This window comes from Pteropus alecto, unplaced genomic scaffold, assembly GCF_000325575.1.
Source record: "Pteropus alecto unplaced genomic scaffold, ASM32557v1 scaffold134, whole genome shotgun sequence".
NCBI lineage: Eukaryota > Metazoa > Chordata > Mammalia > Chiroptera > Pteropodidae > Pteropus > Pteropus alecto.
In genome coordinates this window covers 4,195,776-4,216,544 of record NW_006436283.1, presented here as the reverse complement: position 1 = coordinate 4,216,544, position 20,769 = coordinate 4,195,776, and the positions used below count along the sequence as shown (strand labels likewise).

Here is a 20,769-nt window from a genome sequence, read left to right as displayed (position 1 = left end):
CTGAACCAGCTGGTATAAGAGGCTGGACGTTTCGGGTGGAACTTGGGCGTAGGTCGCCCGCCAGCCAGACGGCAGTGGGGACCCCTCACTGAGGAGTGTTCTCTATCATGCTGTAGTGACGCGGGGTTTGCTGTCTCTGGAAGAAATGGTTACGGTCGGGGCTGTGGGACTGGGTGGCTGTTATTAAGAGCGCGTTGACAGTTTCAGATGCGGCTCTCAACCATCTGCAGCCCAGGATGACAGTCGGCCAGCCTCCCCTGGCCTCTCCTGCAGGCACGGGACCTGATCTCGAGGAGTGGCGGGACTAAAACGAAGTCTGAACTCTCAGCCCAGGCGACTGGCCAAACCAATCAGGGCCCTGATGGGAAGCGCAGAGCACAAGGCTTGAGATGGAGATGTCTGCGCATGTGCACCCCAGAACCACGCACCCCGATTCCCAGGGCCTGCAAAACGACCTGCTCCCTCTCCCTGTGAGACGGAGGGTCCCCCGCCCCACGCCTTGCTTGAAGACTACGTGGCGGTCTCAAACAAGACCAGTGCTTAGAAGACAATGCTTGTCCTACAAAGGGCCTGCCCTCCCTTCCCTCCTGGCCACCAGAGCAAAATTGGGGTCACCTCTCTGTATCACTCAACCGGGGCCCGCTGGCCTGCTAAGAGAGGAGGGACCAGGCTGACACACGCACTGGCAGAATCTAGAAGCGTGTGTGACGTGGGTCCTGAGCGTGCTGGATGGAGGGGTGTGGAAGATAAAGCTGGGGGAGGGAGACCCTGTTGCTACGGGGACATCCTCTCACGGGGCACAGAATTAACCCCCGGGCAATGGCCCTGGGTCTAACACGCGCTGCGGGGAGGGGGCCTCTCGGGAGCTTAGAAAAGACCAGACTGCACGGCTCCGGAACTGGCACAGCAGGCTTCGTAGGAAAGGATCCGCAGGCTCAGAGCGGGAGGGCTGCTCCAGTGGGTCTCCCACACAGAACCCCGCTAGTGGCCCTGTCCTTGGGGGGGGGCGGTCCGGGAGATGCTCCTCCTGGCCATACGGTGAGCGCCCCCAGGCGGGGACTGCGTTTGTCTTTGTATCCCTAGAGACGAAGGCTGTCCTGGAATAAAACAGATGATCAATAACATGTAAAGCAAATGAAGGATGACTAAAAGCGCCAATCAATCGATGATTTGTGTAACGGGACGGGGCAGATCGTGGCCTAATGATCACCAAAGAAAACCGCCTTCTCCACTCATACAGAAACCGAATCAAGATAAGAACAGAGAAGAAGAAGGAACAATCTCCGCCTCCTCCTCCTTCCTTCTCCCAGTGCGGTTTTGCAGTCTGGACTGGCTTTGAGATTCTTACACAGCGCAGGTGACCCGCGAGGCGAACGGCTACCAAAAGCCGAGGCCGTCCCCGTTCGTCTCTTCCCCCAGAGACGCCCTTTCCTTTCTCATAATTTCGGGTTACACTGCAACCCCTTCCTACCCCTCTCACCCGTCCAGCTCTACCCTGGAGTTGCGGACAGATGCAACCGTGATGATGACGCCTGTCTCACATCTCAGAGCAACGTGGTCGACCTAACACGCGACGTCCCGCCTCGCTAACCTCAGCCAGCGCGGCGTCTTCTGCCAAGGAAAGGAGCAAGCTCAGCTGATGGGTTTTGAATTAAAAAAAAAGACCCAGCCAGTCGTTGCAAACTATCTCCCCCAAGATACTTCGCTGCCAAGGGAGAGACGCCCACCCCACCATCGGGGGGCCCCGCGGCGACGTCCCCCTCAGTAACGCTGCTGCTTGACACAGCAGCGCAGAGGCGGCCGGGGCGGGCGCAGCCCTCTGTTCCATCTCGGTCCGGGTGTGGTCACGAGGTGTTTGTCTACAGTTCCTTTAAAACGTTTACTATGGTTTGTACATTTAGAAATATTTCGCAATCCGTTAAGTAAAAAAGCGAAAAGAAAAAACAACAATAGAAAGGAAATCAAAAGCCACTGTTTCTTGTTTTAAAAAAAAGAAGTTAAAAAGTAGGGCGGTGACCCTATCAACTGGTTTTGACTTCTTTCGGAGCACCGCTCCTTGCCACGGGTGCCTCGGTCTGCGACGTGGCTCGCCGGCCTCTGTCTCCCTGTCGCCTGCTCACACCGATGATCCGCCCCCCACGCCCGTCCACCCAATGACCCGTCTACTGCAGAAACCAGCTCCGTGAAGGAGATGTCTCAGGGCCGAAAACCAGAACAGAAAGTCTCAGCCACACGAAAGTCCCTCTCACGTGCCAGTCGCAAGCGCTTGGACCCAACCAGCTTTTCAAAGTTGTCTTTATTTTCTGCTATAACTTATTTTCCAAAGATGTGGTTAACTTTACAGTTACTGTGGCGTCTCATATTTTATGCTCTTGACTACCCTAACGACAAAAATCGATCCTGCCGTCCGAATAAAAGTAATCAGCTTTTCTTCGTGTTATCTCTGGAATCAAGAAACAGTTGAAACTAACTCTAGATTAAAGCCTACAATGTGGTTATTTGGAAATACGACGATGATGTTATCTGCGCACTGCAAAACAGTCTTTGTTTACACATATTTGGTATTTATTCGCCGAGTGGCACGAAGCAACTTTCCCTGGAAAAAAGCAATTGAAATAATTTCTTTATCTTAACTAAGGATAAAAAGTAACATAAACAGAATAAGGTTTTTTGTTTTTGTTTTTTTTTTTTGGTAAGAATAAAAAACAAGCTAAATTTTAAAATTGAAGAGCTAAAATCATTTCATTTATATAATTTTCTAAAACTGAATAATCATTTCTTCCTTAGCCCAACACTGGTGCACATGGGATGGAAGTGCACCAAGTGTCCGTCGACGAACGAATAGATGGACAAAACACAGTCTGTCCACATGGTGGAATATTATCTGGCCTTAAAAAATGGGAAATTCTGACTCGCGTTACGATATGGATGAAGCTTGATGACATTATGCTCAGTGAAATAAGCCGGTCAGACACAAAAAGACAAATACCGTAAGATACGAGGTGCTCAGAGTAGTCAAATCCAGGGAGACAGAAAATGAAGAGGCGGCCGCCGGGGGCTGGGGGAGGGGAGGATGGGGAACTAATGTCAGTGGGCACGGAGTGTCAGTTTTAAGAGATGAAAAGATTTCTGCTCACTGGTGGCACAACAATGTGACTGTCCTTATTACTGCTGAACTATACGCGTGAAACGGTTAAGATGTTAAACTTTCTGTCACGGTGTTTTTAAAACCCGAAAAGGGAAAAGGAAAGATTGGGAAGATGGCTTATTGAACTGGGCGGGCGGTTACCTGCGGGGGAGCCTAGATGTCAGGGAGGTGCATCGTTAATGATGGTCTTTGTAAGAACTTTTTAAAGTAAGACCGTCTGTAAAGCCCCGAGCCCTTAAAAAGCATGTGCGTTCCTTCCCCTGGTTAGCAACTTTATAGTCTGGGTTTCTTTTTACTCTCGGGCTGTTGGAGAGCAGGCCGCATCCCACCGACCCGTGATCCAAGACAGAGAAGTGACCTGGCTCCGGGCCTCGCTGTGCTTATTCTGATATTTCGGTCATTTTTCCACAAGCCCCCGACCCCTTCCCGGCCCTGCTTAGCAGGCCGAGGCCTTCCTGCAGTTCACTAAAAAGAAAAAAAGAAACCTATTATTTTATGAACTTCCTTCATTCCGCTACTTCTACATGTCCTTCCAGACCTATTTCACGCCTCTGCTCGGCGACGGTCCCTTCTCTGTGTTTTAAGGAAATTAAAATGCTTTTAATTAAGAAAATGAACACGTGGTCACCGGGGGGAATACCGACAACAAGGAGGGTGCGACGCTGCACCCCGAGAGTGACCACTGTAGCTGTTTAAAATGCCTTGTTCTCGTCCGAACGCTTTAAGCGCCTATAAAAATAAATACACACGCGTATTGTCATACGCTGTTATTTTTATCAGAGATGAAAGGGGACTCTACGTTCTCTAGAGCAACTTGCTTTTTTCGGTGAACGATGTGGTCCCAAACGTATTTTCACCTCAGTGGATACAGCTCTGCCTTGTTTTTGGCCGAGTGCCACTTCGTAGGACAGACACACTACAATTTATTTCGCTACAATTTAGTCCTGCCCGATGAGTGGGAAACCCACACAGCTGGTGTCGAAAGGGAGCTAGTGTCACCGTGGAACATTAGAGTCGGGAGACAGACGTGTGGCTCGTGTGCCATCCTCCTGCCTCGTGTTGCCCGCTAACCCCGCCTCAGTGACCTTCCCGCTCTCCTCCCGGGGAACCCCGCTCACCCCTCCAGGTTTAAGGACGCCACTCCCAGGCTGGCCCCCAGTCTCTCTCACAGAACTCACCACGGCTCGTCACAGTCAAGGGCAGTCTGCGGCCCGACACCCAAGCCCCTCAGGGCAGGGGCCGGGCCTTTTCCATCTCTGCATTCCGGTAGCTAGCCCGTGCTGGGACTCGTACAATGTCTGACTCACAGAATGAATGAATGAATGAATGAATGGCACCGTGACTGACACACCGCTCCATACGTGCAAAACCCTGCTTCACGAATGGATATGCTGTCTGGCTCCTTGGAGTAACTCGCTCTCCCTGCACACATGTGAATACAAGGGTCCGATCTACGGAAGCCGGATTTAAGTACAACTTTTGGGTCTATTTCTTTTTAGAGGAGGAAGAACAGCCCGCCGGTGTGCGGCGTAGTTCTTGAGGCCAGCTGTGCAGGGAGGACGAGGAGGACGAATGTGTCAACGGGGCCCAGTGACAGGACACGCATGGTGATGTGGAGTAGTAGAGTGCGACTCAAAGTCAACCGCTTTCCTCTAAGATGAGAGGAGAGATCTGAACTCGGGTGGAGTCAAGGTACCACTTGATTTTCTGACGGTCCTAAGGTTCACTAAGCCTCTACTTGGCTCAGAGTTTTAGCCCTAATTTACCTACAAAACAAAATCTAAGGCCACAAAGGAGCAAAAGATCGGCCTCCGGCCTTCCACCACCCAGGAAGGGGAGGGAGGTCTCGATTCAGCATTTAATGACTGTGATGTACAAACACGAGGATCTTAGCTTCCCGCACAGAGACCAGCGCAGAAAGGCCTGCAGGAGCCCCGCTCACCACTTAGAACAGTTACCTAAAAACCAGTGACGAGTCTCTCCACCCAGAACTATCGGCAGCTGCAGAAATAACTGACCCGAAAGGTTAGCAAGTGCAGCCAACATCGCTCCAGGCTCCTTTCCATCCAGCAGGGTCGGAGCATTTTCCAAGCATTACATTCCTCTAAAGTCAGAGCCACCTCCACCTCACCACTGGGTAATCTGAGAGCCTCAGCGGGAGACTCGCCAAGGTTGCGAAGTGTTACATGGTAAGATTTCAAAAAAAATTTGAAATCTTAACTCAACTCTCTTCAACCATCTTTCTATACATACGTCTACTCTAGCATTTCAAATCCGACCCTTAAGACTTGATAACAAATTTGACTCTCACGGCTTATCCGAAGCAGTGGCTTGGTGGTGCTCCAGAAGACACCATGGGCGGAGTGACAGCTCCATCGAGTGATTCTGATCATTCGGAAATGCCAGGAAATACCACGATCCCAGAAGCCAAGAAGCCTATGGCATTTCTATTTTATGTAAGAATTTATTTCAACATCTTTCACCTCTATCTTTGTTCTCTCTGGGAAAAAAAAGAGCTAGCGGATGGCTTTAACAGGCTGTTCCCTTCCTTCTGCAACCTGATGCTCATGCACTGACACCGGAGATGCGTTACTAGACAGTAGAAGTCAGTTCTTCAGAACTCAGGCCAGAGTCGCTCCTCAATCACGGGGCCTTCCCCCGGCCTGCCGTGCGGCACCGGTAAACCCAGAGGTCACATGGGCGGGTGGAATTACACGCCGAGAGCCATCTCAGGAGGCGGTGCGAGAGGACACACCGTTGCCACCCAGTCTACTTTTAGATGTCACTGCACATCTCGCAGACTGCCCTCGACGACCTGCTCAGACAGACTCACAGACAGGATGTGGGCAGGGTCCCCAAGTCCGCCGGACCTGAGGGCAGAGGTGGCTCTGAAGCTGGACTCCTGGGGTCAGTTCCTGACTCAGTCGCTTACCGGCTTTGCAAGCTTTGTTTAAATTCTTTGTGCCTCACGATCCTCATTTGCGAAGTGAGAGCCTTTCTCCTTAAGGTGCTGAGGACGAAATGAGATGACACATCTGAAGAGCTTAGAACACCCACGACGGGCAAACAGTAACTGTTCGATAAGTGTTAGCTGTTATTATTATTAAATAACATTTGGGGAAAGAAAAGGGAAATGTACCGCATTCATCCCGAAGACTCTATTTCTACGTACCTATCGGAAGTTACGGATTTGCTTTCTTAATGTGAAATTATGATGTCTTTAGAAAACGTCTGCTCTGTACGACATGAAGCATATTTAATGATTACTACATAAAACAACAACAACAACAAAATGGCCAGTGTTGATGCTCCTTTGGGAAAAAGCTTCCAAGTCAAGGTCAAGGCCCCTCTCCAGTGTTTCAGAACATGCTCAGCCACTCACAGGCTCACAGAGAGGTGTGAACAAGGCGATTAAACTTTGGAAGAGTAAAGTCTGTCAGTCGGCATAAGCGTCCAAATGAACCTAATGAAGCACTGGCTTGGTTTAAAATCACTTTTATGGCCCACAATAGCCAAAAATGTTAAAAACAAACAAACAAACAAAAAACAACCAACTAAACAAAAAACTATTCTGATACCAGGGAAAAGAAAAAAGAAAAGAAGAAAGATCCAAAACTCAAGTCCATCTAAGAAGGATGAGCCATTTCCAAGTGTGAGCAAACAAACAAACAAAAAACAACCAACCAAACAAAAAAACTATTCTGATACCAGAGAAAAGAAAAAAGAAAAGAAGAAAGATTCAAAACTCAAGTCCATCTAAGAAGGATGAGCTATTTCCAAGTGTGAGTGGACTCCAGTGAGTGACAAAAAGCTCTTACCTGGCTCTATCAGAAACAAAAAGATCTTTCTACTCCAATGGCAAAGGCAGTCATAGCAAAATCAAACGGCGGGTATTCGATAAGCATTAGCTGGCATAGCTTAGTTTGAAGCAGAAAGGAGCTGGCATTTATTATTATTATTATTATTATTTATGCCTACAGCACCTAGTCTTCCTAGGTGGTCTCCCATCCAAGTACTAACCAGGCCCGACTCTGCTTCACTTCCGAGATCAGACACCGTGCTTGTTCAGGGTGGCATGGCCGTAGACCATGGACTGTGGCTCTACTGGGGCGTGAACTCAGGACCTTCTGTGTGTAAAGCAGACGTGCTAACCGCTACACTATGGAACCATGTCCAGAAGCTGGCATTATGAAGAGTCCAACAGCACAAAGAATTAGAAGAGGGGTCACTCCAGATAGAAAAGAAGAAACCAATAAAACCTATGACGAACATGTTTTTTAATTAAAGCTCAAGATGGAAGACCATCTCCAGATTAACTTTCTGAAAAAAACCAACCAAACGAAAATCAAATTCTCCAGGGCACTCATCTGCCTAAAAGCTTCAACACCCCCTACAGCCTACAGGAGCCGGCCCAAAACCTCTCAGGCGGGGGTGGGGTGGGTACGGAGCTGCCACCTACCTCTCCAGTCACCTTTCGCCATCGGGAAACGTCCACTCCCGTGGGACCTGTTTCCTTCTTTGCTCCAGAGAGGAACAAACCAAGCTCATTTCAGCTCTGAATCCCCAGCGCCTATCACAGTACCCGGCACACAGTAGTTGCTCGGTAAGTGTTCACCGATTCATCGAAAACGCGAGTGTTTTCGGGCCTGCCCTTGGCTCCCGGAAAGCCCCTCTCCCACAGGTCTGGTGAACACCCGGCCGTTCTCCAAAGCCTCGCTGCGCTCCCCCAACTCCTCCAGCCCTTCCTCCCCACCCGGCACCTCCTCTACCCCCCACTCCCCGCCCCGTCACCATTCCCCTCCCCCCAGCCCAATTTCTACAGAATCCGATCGCTTCACACCTTTATCACCGTTTAAACATTTCCCGTTCGTATGTTCTGCCTTTCCCACTAAACTGGGGTCTCTGGAGGAAGGCAGGGTATTTTGAAGCAATGAGAGGAAGTGGAAAGATTACTGATCTGTGGCCTGGCCGACCTACTTATGTGACTTTGGGAAAACTGTATATTGTAACAGACTTAGGACGGGGCCTGGCACGCAGTGCGCGCTTCGTAAATGCCGGCTACTACCATGCTCCGTTCTCTCTCTTATGAAATGGGATCAACCTCTGTCACAAGGGGGTCTTCACAAAGGTCAGGAAAATGTCTGGCAGTATCCCGGACCTTCCTCAGCACGCAGTAGCCACTCAATAGCCACACGGCAGCTGTGATTACGAAGCCTCGCGCTGGGCGCAGAGAACAGGCTCCGTAAAAGTCTAGGGGATGAGTTGAATGAACCGAGAGAGACATAGTTTAACATCCACTCGGATTTCGGGGGGGATGGTTTTTAGCCATTCATTCAGCAAATCCTTATTAAGAGCTCCCGCGAGGTCCCGGGCTTTGTCCTGGCTGCCGGGGTGTGGCCGTGAAAACGGTCCTTGCCCTGTGAAATTTACATTCTCCCTGGGAAGGCAGATGATGAACAGGGTGAGACAGAACAATAAAGGCTTATGTGGTATAAGGCGCTATGAAGGAGAATAAAATGCAAGGAGCGGGCAGGCCGGCGGGCTGGACGAGCGCGGTCTGCAGAGCCGGCACCGGGGCAGGGGTCCGAGTCGCTGGGAGAGGCCCTGGATTTTGGGAGATGCCCTCGCCCTCGGGCAGACTCTGGTCGCCTTGCCAGGGCTCAGCCTCGAGTGCCAGGAGACCCAGCTCTGCCAGAGAGGCGGCCGCCTGGCTCTCAGGGTCCCCCCTCAACTCAGACCAAGCTACAGACACCGCTGAACCAGTGAGCACAGACTGATGCGTATGACACTGTTCGAAGCGGCTGCTTAGCCCCGCGAGGAAGCAGACCGACGACCCCCGTACCGCCACTGGTCTGTTCCCCAGGAAGTTCAGATCGCTGTTCTCTCCAAACAGGTAGCCTTCGGGGTGAGTCGAGTCAAACTTCTCTCCTCCCATGATGAAGTGGCTGGCAAAATAGCTTCCTAGAGAGGGAGAGACAGAAAGATCAGACAGAAACCAGTCAGACGAAGCCCAGTGAAATTGTCAGTCCGACTCAGAAATGTCAGTCCCTGGAACGAACAGAGCAATTCCCAACCCCAGGAGAGCTTTCGTCTCCTGACCTGGGACAATGGCATAAAATGAGCAGAATCGCAGCAGTGAGAACCCAAGATATCAAATGTAAAACGGACCGCTGTCTTCAACGTTCTTAATCGAATCTCTATTGTGACTAATACCATCAGCCAAGGCACCAGAAGGCCCCACGATGCACATTAATGAACACATATATTTTGTCCCTAGTTTTTTCCCCTCAAACTCGAAGTGGTTATTCCCCATCCGACGTGTACTCAGGAATCAGAACCACGGGCGTCGGCATGTGTACACACACACACATTTCTGTGCCTCCATTTTCACAAGCCAGTTCACGCCCGCACACAGAGGTCTCAGTGCCCACTGACAGCACGTGTGTACCTCTATAACCCTCTACGATGAAGGCTTTTCTTCATTTTTCGTATTTGTTTTTAAATGATGGTTTAATAGGAAAATGCAAATTTAAATAATACGGCTGCCTCTGACTTTACCTACCAATCACCACACGGATTGTGGAATTTAACTGGACAGTAGTTTGGTGCTATGAAAGAAAGATACACACGCGTGTGCACACACACACACACACACACGCACACGCACACCCTCGGCATCGAATTCTTTAGCAGTGCTCATGGCCGAGGTTGTGGGGACGGGAGTCACGGCAGGGCCTCTCTGCCCCACCCCACGACAACGAGAGGCAGTCCACAGTCAGGGGTCAGAATCCCCACCATCCTCCTCCGGACAGACCCGGGAGCCGTGCCAGGGCGCGATGGCGCTGATGAGCCACCGAAAGGGGCTCGGGTAACACTGCAGATTCCAGCTGGGAACACTCTGCGACGCTGACCAACAAATGCTTCTCAGCCCGCATTGCTACAATCTCATTCTCCCATGAAGCTGAGCTTCCGAGACGAAGGGCTCAGACAGTGACGTGCCTTATCGATGCTCTCACACACCCCGAATCCTTGGATTAATACGAAGGGCTTAGGGAACAGCAAAAGGCTTCTTGGTGTGTTATACAGCTCAACCTCCCTAAATCGGTCTCGATTTGTGTTGAAGGTTTATAAGCAAACTCCAAAAAAATGAGAGCCAAACATTTCATCGAGAAGCCAGAAACTATAAAAAGTGAGATTGCAAATTCCAAAGAGTGCGAACTAGAAATTTTAAGTCAAAAAAAATTTTTTTTTGAAAATTGAGATTCAGCACCTTTGGCCTGTGAAGAAGCCAGAGGAAGGAAGACAGAGAAGAAAATTCTAACAGAAAAACTGAGCCGAATATTCATTTTTGGATTTTCTACACGTGGAGCTCTAGTCTAGAAACACCTATTAGACAACGTGACGAGAATAACATCACTCACCACAAATTGGGGCAATTCTTTAATTAAACAACACTCGGGGGAAAAGGTTATTTGCGACTATTTGCAGCCAAAATCAGAGCGATCACTGAGGAACTCTCGACGGTTACCCACCAAAACTTAAAAACAGAAAGAACAGCCATCTGCAGTGATATGATTCTGCAGTTCATCATTTACGAAAGCTTAATTATCAATTATTTATGTCCAGCACTTGCTAGCCCTATTTTCCAAGTGCATAATTTATAGAGAAGGGCGGAGCCTATTTGCCTTAAGTAGAAACAGCCATCTCAAATAATTCAAGTCATTTACTGTTGACTCTTGGTAAAATATATTTTCTCTATATTAGAAATTACCGATTTATTATACGTTAGGTGAAATTAGAAGAGATAAAGATTTTACATTGATGGATGGCTCGCCCAGATCATGAATAAAGAATGAGGGACACAGGTCTGGTGTGTGGAGTTGTTCGGGCCGATTCCAGCATGGGACAGACACACTGAGTCTCCAGGACCTGTGCAGTCAGGCGAGGGATGTGGGGACAATGACATCCACGGATAGTCAGCTTACAGGATCCTAGCAAGAGAAGAAGAACACTAATGGCTTCGGGAGGCTAAAGAAGGTGACAGGATTCTATTGGAAATGCACCCCCTTTTCTGCCATAGTACAAAAAGAAAAGAAATTATCAAGAAAGCAGTGTAAAGTTCATTGCAGTGTTGCCTTGCCTTAAAAATCAAGAGCACAGATATATAAAGACCTAAAATTCAATGCTCACAGAGGACAAAAGGATTTTTCAGTTCGGTAGAAAACTCAGTCCAAAGTCCCTTTACAAAACCAACCTCCCTTGGGGCACTTACGATACAAAGACCTCATCAGTCAAAAGGCAAAAGAAACTTCACCAAAGTTTTGCTTTTTCCTTTCTTTGAAATGGACCCCTCTAATAACTTGCCCCAATTAGACTAGTGACAAAGAGCCAATCGCCGTTTGCAGCCTGGATACAGCTTTCGATGTGCCCAGGCTATCTAGAGGGACAAATCGGTGGATTAATGCACAGCTACCGCATCGGCAGACACTAATGCCAAACACAGTCACGGTCCCTGGAAAAAATGCCTTTTGGACAACTCGCGTACATTCTTACTTCTTAGCATGAACTGCACTCTAAAATCGGAAATGGTAGGGAAAATGTACTTTCCTAAAATATCTCTTTGCCTATTTGCTAATAGAAAAAAACATATATGAACAGTAGATAAAGTGCAAGTTTTCCATTATTAGTTAGCTATAATTTCTTAGCCGAAACTCCTATTCAGAATTCTTTGCAAGCTTTAAGAAGACACATCTGTGGCAACCGCTTTGCAAGATACACGAATATCTGAGTCACCACGTTGTATACCTTAAACTTACACAATGTTATATGTCGACTGTATCTCAATAAAGCAGAGAAAAAAGGGAAGACACATCATACGCGGATCTCCAAAATGACATTTAAAACATAAAGCATGAGTGGGAGAAAGGAGGGGGAATTAGGGTTTCATGGGTACGGATTTTCAGTTTTGCAAGAAACAATTCTAGCTATCTTAACACTACTCAACTGTACACTTAAAAATGGTTAAGATGATAGATTCGCTGTTACGTACTTTTTACCACAATAAAAATAAATAGCAAGGAAAACCCCTATTAGGTATGGCCCAGAATGAGCAACACTATCGTAAGTTCAGTACTTAGGGATGGAGGGTCGTCAACAATGTCGTGACAGCTATGCACGATGTCAGGTGGTGCTAGACTTATCGGGGTGATCACTTCGTAGGGCACATAAACGTCTAATTACTATTCTACGCCTGCAACTAATATAATATTGTCCATCAACTGTAATTGAAAAATAAATTTTAAGAGAGTATTAAAAACAGGCCTCAGAGAAAAAAAAGTCAGATTACTTATAAGTGAAGGAAATTACACTATTACCGCTATGGACTATAATAGCACATGATAAAAGACAATTAAACCCATTTCTCATTCTTCTACTTCGTATTTATAGGTACCCTAAATGTTAACAAACAAAACCTCTAATTTTAAAATAACTCTTCTTTCCAAATCTATGTAATTACTGAAATATGTCTGCCTATAGAAAAAAACCCAACTATTTAGGCCTCTAAGTCATGGCCATTTACATAGTGTTATGGCGCTGTTTCAAACTACTTAGGCAAATGCTGTCTGCTTTCTCTCTCTGTAAATTCGCCTTTTCTAGGCATTTCATATAAATGAACTCACACAATTCTAGTTTTGAAATCGGCTTCTTTCACTTAGCATACTATTTTTGAGGTTAATCCATGTTGTGTAACATGTTGGTAGTTCATCTCTTAAATCACTGGAGAGTATTTCATTGTAGAAATACACCTTATTTCATTAATCCACTCATCAGTTGATGGACATTTGGGTTATTTCCAGTTTGGGGACTATGAAGAGCGATGCTGCTATGAACATTTGCATGCGTCTTTTTTTGACATGTCTGTCTTCATTTCCTTTGGATGGATTCATAAAACTGGAATTGCTGAATTGTAAATTTATGTTTACCTTTTTCATCAACTGCCAAACTCTTTTGGAAGTGGCTGTACCATTTTACATTCCCATCGGCAATGCACAAGGATCCTAATTTCTCTGCATTTTCCCCAATATTTGATATTGTCTGCCTTTTTTATTTTAGCTACTCTAGTGGTTGTGGAGGGCTACCTCATTGTGGTTTTCATTGTTATTTCCCTAAAAACTACTGATGTTGAGTATCTCGCCACGTGTTTATTAGCTATTCTCATATCTTCTTTGGTGATATGTCCATTCAACTCTTTTGTCCATCTTTAAGCTGTGTTGTTTGTCTTCTTAATATTGAGTCATACAGGTTCTTGATGTTCTGGATAGAAATATTTTATCTATTTGATTTGTAAATATTTTCTTTCAGAGGGTGGCTTGTCTTTTCAATTTCTTAACGTCTTTAAAGCAGAAACCTTTCCAGTGTCGAAGAAATCCAATTTATCGGTTTTTACTTTTATGGATTATGCTTTTGGTGTTTCATCAAAGAACTCCTTGCCCAGTTGGAATCAAATAAATATTTTCTCTTATATATTCTTTTAGTGGTTTTATAGTTTAGTTCTTGTATTTAGGTCTAGGGTCATTTTTAAAAACAGCTTTATTGAGATATAATTCACATACTATATCATCGTCTATTTAAAGAACATAATCCGATGGGTTTTTTTTTTTTAGTATATTCACAGAATTACGCGACTATTCACCACTATCTAATTTTAGAACATTTTCATTACCCTAAAAAGAAACCCATTAGCAGTCACTCCTTGTTTCCTGCTCCTCCAGCCACTAGTCACTAACCTGCCTTCTGTTCTATGAGTTTGCCCCTTCTGGACATTAAATATAAATGGGATTATACGACATTGGCCTTTTGCATCTGCTTCTTTCACTGAGCATTAATATTTTCAAGGTTCACCCATGTTGTGGCAAATATCAGTACTTCATCCCCTTTTATTGCCAAAGAATATTCCATCGTATGGATTTACTCCATTTCACTTACCAGTTTGTCTCATTCGTCAGTTGATGGACATTTGGGTTATTTCCACCTTTTAGCTATTGTGACTAATGCTGCTAAGAATAGACATTCATGTACACATTTTGGAGTGATTTTTTTCCCCATTTTTCCTGGCTATATATATATATGTATACACACACATATATATAGATCTATATCTATCATCTATCTATCATCTATCATTTTTCTATCTACCTATCTATTGAGAGAGGAATGGCTTGGTCATATACTAACCAACCATTTGAGGAACTGTCAAAGTGTATTCTAAAGCGACAGTATCATTTTACATCCCCACCAGCAAGGTATCAAGGTTTCAATTTCTCTCATCCTCACCAACACTTATTATTTTTGATTATAGTCAACCTAGTGAGTGTGAAGTTATATCTAATTGTGGCTTTGATTTGCATTTCCCTAATGGTTAATGGGGCTGAGCATCTTTCCATGAGCATATTGTCTACTTATTTATCTTTTTTGGAGAAATGTCTATTCAAGACCTTTGCTCCTTTAGTAATTGGTTTGTCTTTTGTTGTTATGGAATTGTACAAGTTCTTTATGTATTCTAGATACATATGCTTTATGATATGTATGATTTGCAAATATTTTCTCCCATCCTCTGGGTCGTGTTTTCATTCTCTGATTCATTTTAAGTTAATTTTTGGTGATGTGAAAAAAGGATCTAAATTCGCTTTTTGCTTGTTAATATCCAATTGTCCCAGCCCCATTCATTGAAAAACTATCCTTTCCTTGTTGTACTGTCTTGACACTTTTGTCAGAATCGATTGACCATAAATGTAAGGATTAATTTCTGGCTTGCAGTTGTTACATTGGTCTGTATGCCTTGCGTGGTGTCAGTAACGCACCGTCTTGATTACTGTGGCTTTATAGTAAGCTTTGAAAGTGGGCAGCGAACGTCCTCCAACCTTGTTCTTCCTTTTCAAAGGTGTTTTGGATAGTCTAGGTCCTTTGCCTGTCCATATAAATTTTCAGATGAGCTGGTCAATTTCTTCACAAAAGTCTGCTGGGATTTTTACAGGAATGCGCTCCATCTTTAGATCAGCTTGGAGGACGCTGGCATCTTAACAATATTGTTTTCTAATCCGTGAACACCAAGTGTCTATTTATTCATATCTTTTTACACTTCTTTAGTTAAAGCATTTATCTTGGCAACATTTTAGCATCTTCACAGTACGTCTTATACTTCTTATGTTAAATTTATTCCTATGAATTTCATTCTTTTTGCTATTATGAGAATGGAGCTGTTTTCTTAATTTTGCTTTCATATTGCTTCTCTATAAAAATACAGTTGACTTTTGTATGTTATCTTGTACCTGCAACCTGCCTAATTCGTTTATTAGTTCTATTAGGTTTTTTGTGTGGAATCCTTGGTATTTTCTATATATATAGGATCATGTCATCTGAGAACAAGGGCAGTTTTACCTCTTCCTTTACAATGTGGATGCCTTAAAACTTCTTTTCAGAGTGTTTATTTTGACATATTTAGTAGCTAGACTCTCCAGTCAATAATGAATGGCAAAAGCAGACATCTTTACCGTGTTCCTGATCTAGCGGGAAAGCATTTTGTATTTCACCATTAAATAGGATGCTAGCTGTGGGCTTTTCATAGCTGTCCTTTATCATGTTCAGGAAGTTCTTTTCTATTTCTAGTTGGTGAGAGTTTTTATCATTGATGGGTGTTGGATTTTATCAAACGTTTTGTCTGCATCTATTGAGATGATCGTGTGGTTTTTTTCCCTTTATTCTACTAATACGGTGTATTAACATTGATTTTTCAGATATTAAAACCAACCTTGCGTTCCTGGGATCTATCCCACTTGGTCATGGGATAGTCTATATTCCTATTTATCTCTGTATGCATGCATTCTGCCTCTGACCCTAGGTGATAAGCTCTAAAATTTTAGAAGGAGCATAACTTTTAAATAATGATTTTTAAAAATTGTAATTTTTGGATTTTTTTAAAAATATGTTTTCGCTGCACGAGTACTCTTTCAGCAACTTAAAATTCGAGCTTAGCATTTACTTGGGAAGAATAATTAGTTGAAATGGGACGCTACTATGATCGGTAACTTTTATGCGTCTTCTTGGCTAGGCCATGGTGCTAGTCTAGGGTAAACAGCAGTCTAGATGCCTTTGTGAAGGGGAACTGCAGATGTGACTGACATCCACAATCAACTGACTTTAAGGAAAAGAGATAACCCCTTGATAATGTGGGTGGGCTTCATCCAATCAGTTGAAGGCCTTAAGAGCAAAAACTGAGGTTCCTTGGAGAAGGAATTCTACCTGAAGACTGTGACATAGGAAACCTGCCTGAGTGTCCAGTCGGCCAGCTTGCTCTACAGATTTCAGACTCAAAACTATACTATCAACTCCTCTCTGAGTTGCCAGCTTGCCAGCCTCCCCTACAGATTTCAGACTTGCCAGCCCCCACAATCACACGAGCAAATATATATGTATTCTGTTTCTCTGGAGAACCCTGACTCATACAGCCACCAAATAGCTTATGTTGCTAATACTCCCTTCTGTGACCCACGCCATGATTTACAAAGTTGGCTTGAGGGCTTCTATCCTGCTGCTTGTCCCAGGCACCAAAATCACTGAGCACAGGGTCAGAATCTATATACTGGTGAGTAGCCCAATGCGCGTTATAGAGCAGGTGTTCAATAATGTACATGAATGGTAACAAACAGAAAGGGAAAAGAGATGCTCGAGAACAAAATAAAATAACCACTATCATACACAGAAATCAGAGGTCCTAAATCTTTAGATAAAAAGCCAAAAGTGAAAGAAATTGGTCTGTTCTCAATAATGTACAAATAAGGCAAAATTACTGGAGTTTTCAAAAGCAACCAAATTCCCACATTTTAAGTGTTTGAGCATTTCAGCTCTTGATCTGGGTGATTCATCAATAAACGGAACAACGTTTAGTTTTTTTTCTGGTATTAAATGTATTTACTACGAATTTTAGGAACCTACTTAATTTTAAAGTATCAATCAAACTGTGGCAGAACGAAATAACCATTATGTAGTAAGTTCCATATTTCTAAGTCCCTGGTTTCAAAACTAATATTAAATTGATGGTCCCAAAAGCTAAAAGAAACTTTTATAACTATTTGACAGACAACTTATTACCCATGCTTTAAAAACTGCTCTTACCATAAGACAGACCCATTTGACAAACATACGTGTAATCTAATGTTAACAAAAATTCAGAGAACGATGATGCTAACTGCTCAGGACTCTGATGACCATTCTGAATTGCTATAAAAGGTTTACCTCCTAACACTTAAGCAAAATGAAATACTCCTATTTGTTCAAATATGTAGTGGGAAATGAACTAGATTTATCAGGTCCTGAATTAAAATGAATTAAATGGTCTTTATAGCATGCTGATTTCTCCCTGGATGGAGAAAACAAGCCTAATGACTTTTATCAATGTAGATATCCCTTTCAAAAGATGGCCATGCACGCATTAAAAACCACCTCCTCAGCGGAGCCATACCTTTGCTAAACAAATGATGATGGGCTTTTAAAGAAGCAAAGATCTTGGAGAAGGATTTAATATCATGTATGTGGCGTCTGACTCAAAAATGACAAAGGCCAAACCAAATGCAGAATAGTGCTATAAATAGCTTTCTATGCTATTGCAGACATAGTATAGAAAAACAAACTGCCACCACACCTAGTTCCTTAAGTGATTAGTATTCATGCATTTATTAACAAATCTAAAATTCACCTAAGGACATATGTATAACATTAATCATTGCTGCATTGTTTGCAATAGTAAAAGACTGAAAAAACTCCCAAATGTTCATCAGTAGGAGACTATGTTAAAAGAAAAAAGCAATGGCATGTGTATACAAAGGAATACTATATAATTGTTTAAAAAGAACCAAAAAACTTTCCAATATGGAGATGATATTTAAAAAAAAAGATCTCCAGTATCTCTGAAAGTGAAAAAAAACAAAAACAAAAACCAACATATGGAACAGTCTAAATAGCATGCTATATAGCAGGTGCTCAATAATGTGCATTATCGGTAATAAAAAGAAAAAGACGCTAAAGAACAAAAGAAAACAACTCCTATCATATGAGAAAATCAAAGGTCCTAAATCTTAAGACGAAATAGCTTGTATGTACATGAGAAACTCTGAAGGAAACCCAAAGCTGTCACGAAGGGATGGGGAGCGTGTGGGAACTTAGAACCGGGACGCTGGACAAGCGCAGTGAGAACAAGGCTTTCGCGGGGTGCCTCTCCATTCTCTCAAACTTTGAACCATGTCACTACATTGGTTATTCGTAATTCTAAATAATTTAGGCTAGTTCATTTTCACCAATCCTTATTTAAAAAAAAACAACCAAAAAGCTACAAACCCAAGTTCCAACATGAAATTAGCTGTAATAATTTTCCAACGTTTCCAGTTCAATGTACGTACAAAATTAAGGGTTTTCTTTAAAAATACAAAGCAACGAAAAGTAATTCATGCTGGGCACTTTTACGGGGCAGATGACAGTGTTGTTTTCTGGAACAACTAATTCACAGGCAGTAGTTTTAGAGACTTTCCAGCATCAGGCACCTGGAGAAAGCTGACTCTGCTGTTCGCTCTGTTCTGTACCAGGAGCCAAGATAAGAACGCTTTTCAGAATCAACCCAGTCTGATTCCTCGACAGGGACTTGCCTCTGAGTTTTGTTTCGGTTCTGATGTGGAACAGCCCCCGTTCCACGAATCATCAAGGACAAGCTCAGAATCTAACTCCTTGTGCAAGGCAAAGGCTGATGGTTTAGTAAGGAGAGCGTTACTTTCTGGGTCAGCCTGGCCAAACCAATTCATTTCTTTGGGCCTTCATTTTCCTACCAGCAAAATGAGTAGGTCTTAAGCCAAATTCTTCCGAAGGTTCCTTCAGGTCTAAAATACTATAATCTCATTATTAAAGCTAGGTCAACTTAAAGATCAGATGAAGGGTGAGAGATGCTTCTAGACTAGTACATACATGCAAGTTCATGAAAATTTTCAAGGACACAATGGTTTGCTGGCTGGGACATGAGTGTTCTGACTCCTGTTCTCTGTGTTTTACCTTCAGTATAAATAATTTGGTCCACTTGATGCAAAGATTTCTCATACAAAATTTCTGATTAAAAATGAGTTACAATTAGATAAAATTTTAAAAATATTGGTCGCGTGGAGAGGATTACTTAAAACTGTAGGTACTGAGTGTGCTGGTTAAGAAGAGTTTTAGTTTGGTCCATTATCCTTTCTTTCTCATCATCCAAGATTCATACTTGTGTCAATATCGCTTGGGGAATAGCCTGCCAGTGATTTACCTACGCTAATTCCCATCGGTAAAGGAGGGGTGAGTACTCTTCTGTGGCAGCAAACTACTGAAAACTCCAAGCTCAGCAAAACATGCGCCATATTCTGATCAATAAAAGGTAAGTGATTTCAGAAAAAAAAAGATTCACAAACACTCATGCATATTTTCATCTATGAAAAAGCCAAATGCATGCTTCCTTTACCACTGGTTTCATACAGTCATAATTAGCTAGAGCTAGATTAAAACACAAATGAAAAACAAAAACAAAACCCACAAATGACCCACAGCTTTATCTTAAGATTCTTCTAAAATGGCTCTTAAGTGTATTCATCTCTGCAAAGATTCATTCTTTGGCACAAAAGCAGCGAGAAACACAGCTCTGGCAGACACGCTGCAGGGGTGCAGGTTCATTGTCTGGTCCCTGCGTTTACCTGGCACGAACTGGACACACTGCTGAGAAATCAGTTCATCTCATTAGTATGTCTTTATTCTACAGTCCAATCCTGATACCTCTCCAAGATCACCCAAATCCTCACCAGGTCCTAAGCCAAAGAGAAGCTGGTAGTCATGGGTCCCCAGAAGTCTTGAGAAAAGCAATGAAAACCAAAGAGCAGAGTGAGGTCATGCACCAGCAGCTCAGAATTGGCTGGTGCTCAATCCACTTAGGAGTCTCTCTCCTTTGCTGTCAAAAGCCTCCTCTCTCTCCCGCGCCTATGCCACAACCCAGAGGCTGGAGACGTTTATCTTTTTAATGATTCTGAAGACAAACATAGTACTTCTATACATTTTAAATAACCTGTGCCCGGTCCCAGACCTACCCCTATGCCAAAACTTAGGCTTGCAGCTACTCTGGCAAAGGGACAGCCCGGTGACTCTGATACTCCGGTTCCCAAACATCCCTGTTAAACATCTCTTTTCTCCTCCGACAGCCGCTTGAAAAGCACCAGCCCTGCAAACGCCTCTTCGGCCTCCATCCTCCAGCAGGCAGTAGAAGCTTTGCCCTGAGAAACCGAATTCAAACCTGTGCCTGTCCCTCTCCGGAAGCCAGGATGCGCCGGCCAGGGTCAGCACCTAGCACAGGTGCCTGTTGGGGATGCCAAGGCAGCCTCGCCCTGCTCTCAGCTCCCTAGGGGAGAGAGGGCCCGGGGCGGGAGGGACGGGGACTGGCGCTGCGGCCGGCCGGGACCGCCTGAGCCCCGGGTACCCTGCCCCTCGGGAGCCGCAGTACCCCGGCACACGTCTGTCACAGGACAACCTGCGTGCAGGCCGCTCGCGTCCTGGGGCGGACTGGG

At 44.4% G+C, this 20,769-nt stretch overlaps 1 protein-coding gene and 1 pseudogene across 2 annotated transcripts in view; both read right to left on the bottom strand.

The window, feature by feature from the left end:
• Positions 1-20,512, bottom strand: part of RNF157 (ring finger protein 157) — a 57,149-nt gene extending 36,637 nt beyond the window's left edge. Inside the window, exons 1-2 of one of the 2 annotated variants that reach the window (XM_025047168.1) lie at positions 20,296-20,512; positions 8,991-9,109 (exon numbers count right to left, since the gene is read on the bottom strand). In XM_025047168.1, the coding sequence (XP_024902936.1) occupies positions 8,991-9,109; positions 20,296-20,374 (198 nt within the window). In that variant the 5' untranslated portion in view covers positions 20,375-20,512. The remainder of the gene's footprint in view (positions 1-8,990; positions 9,110-20,295) is intronic. The other variant, XM_025047169.1, reaches the window with a different exon arrangement.
• On the bottom strand, positions 7,120-7,235 carry LOC112480123 (annotated as a pseudogene).
• Positions 20,513-20,769: the final 257 nt, after the last annotated feature.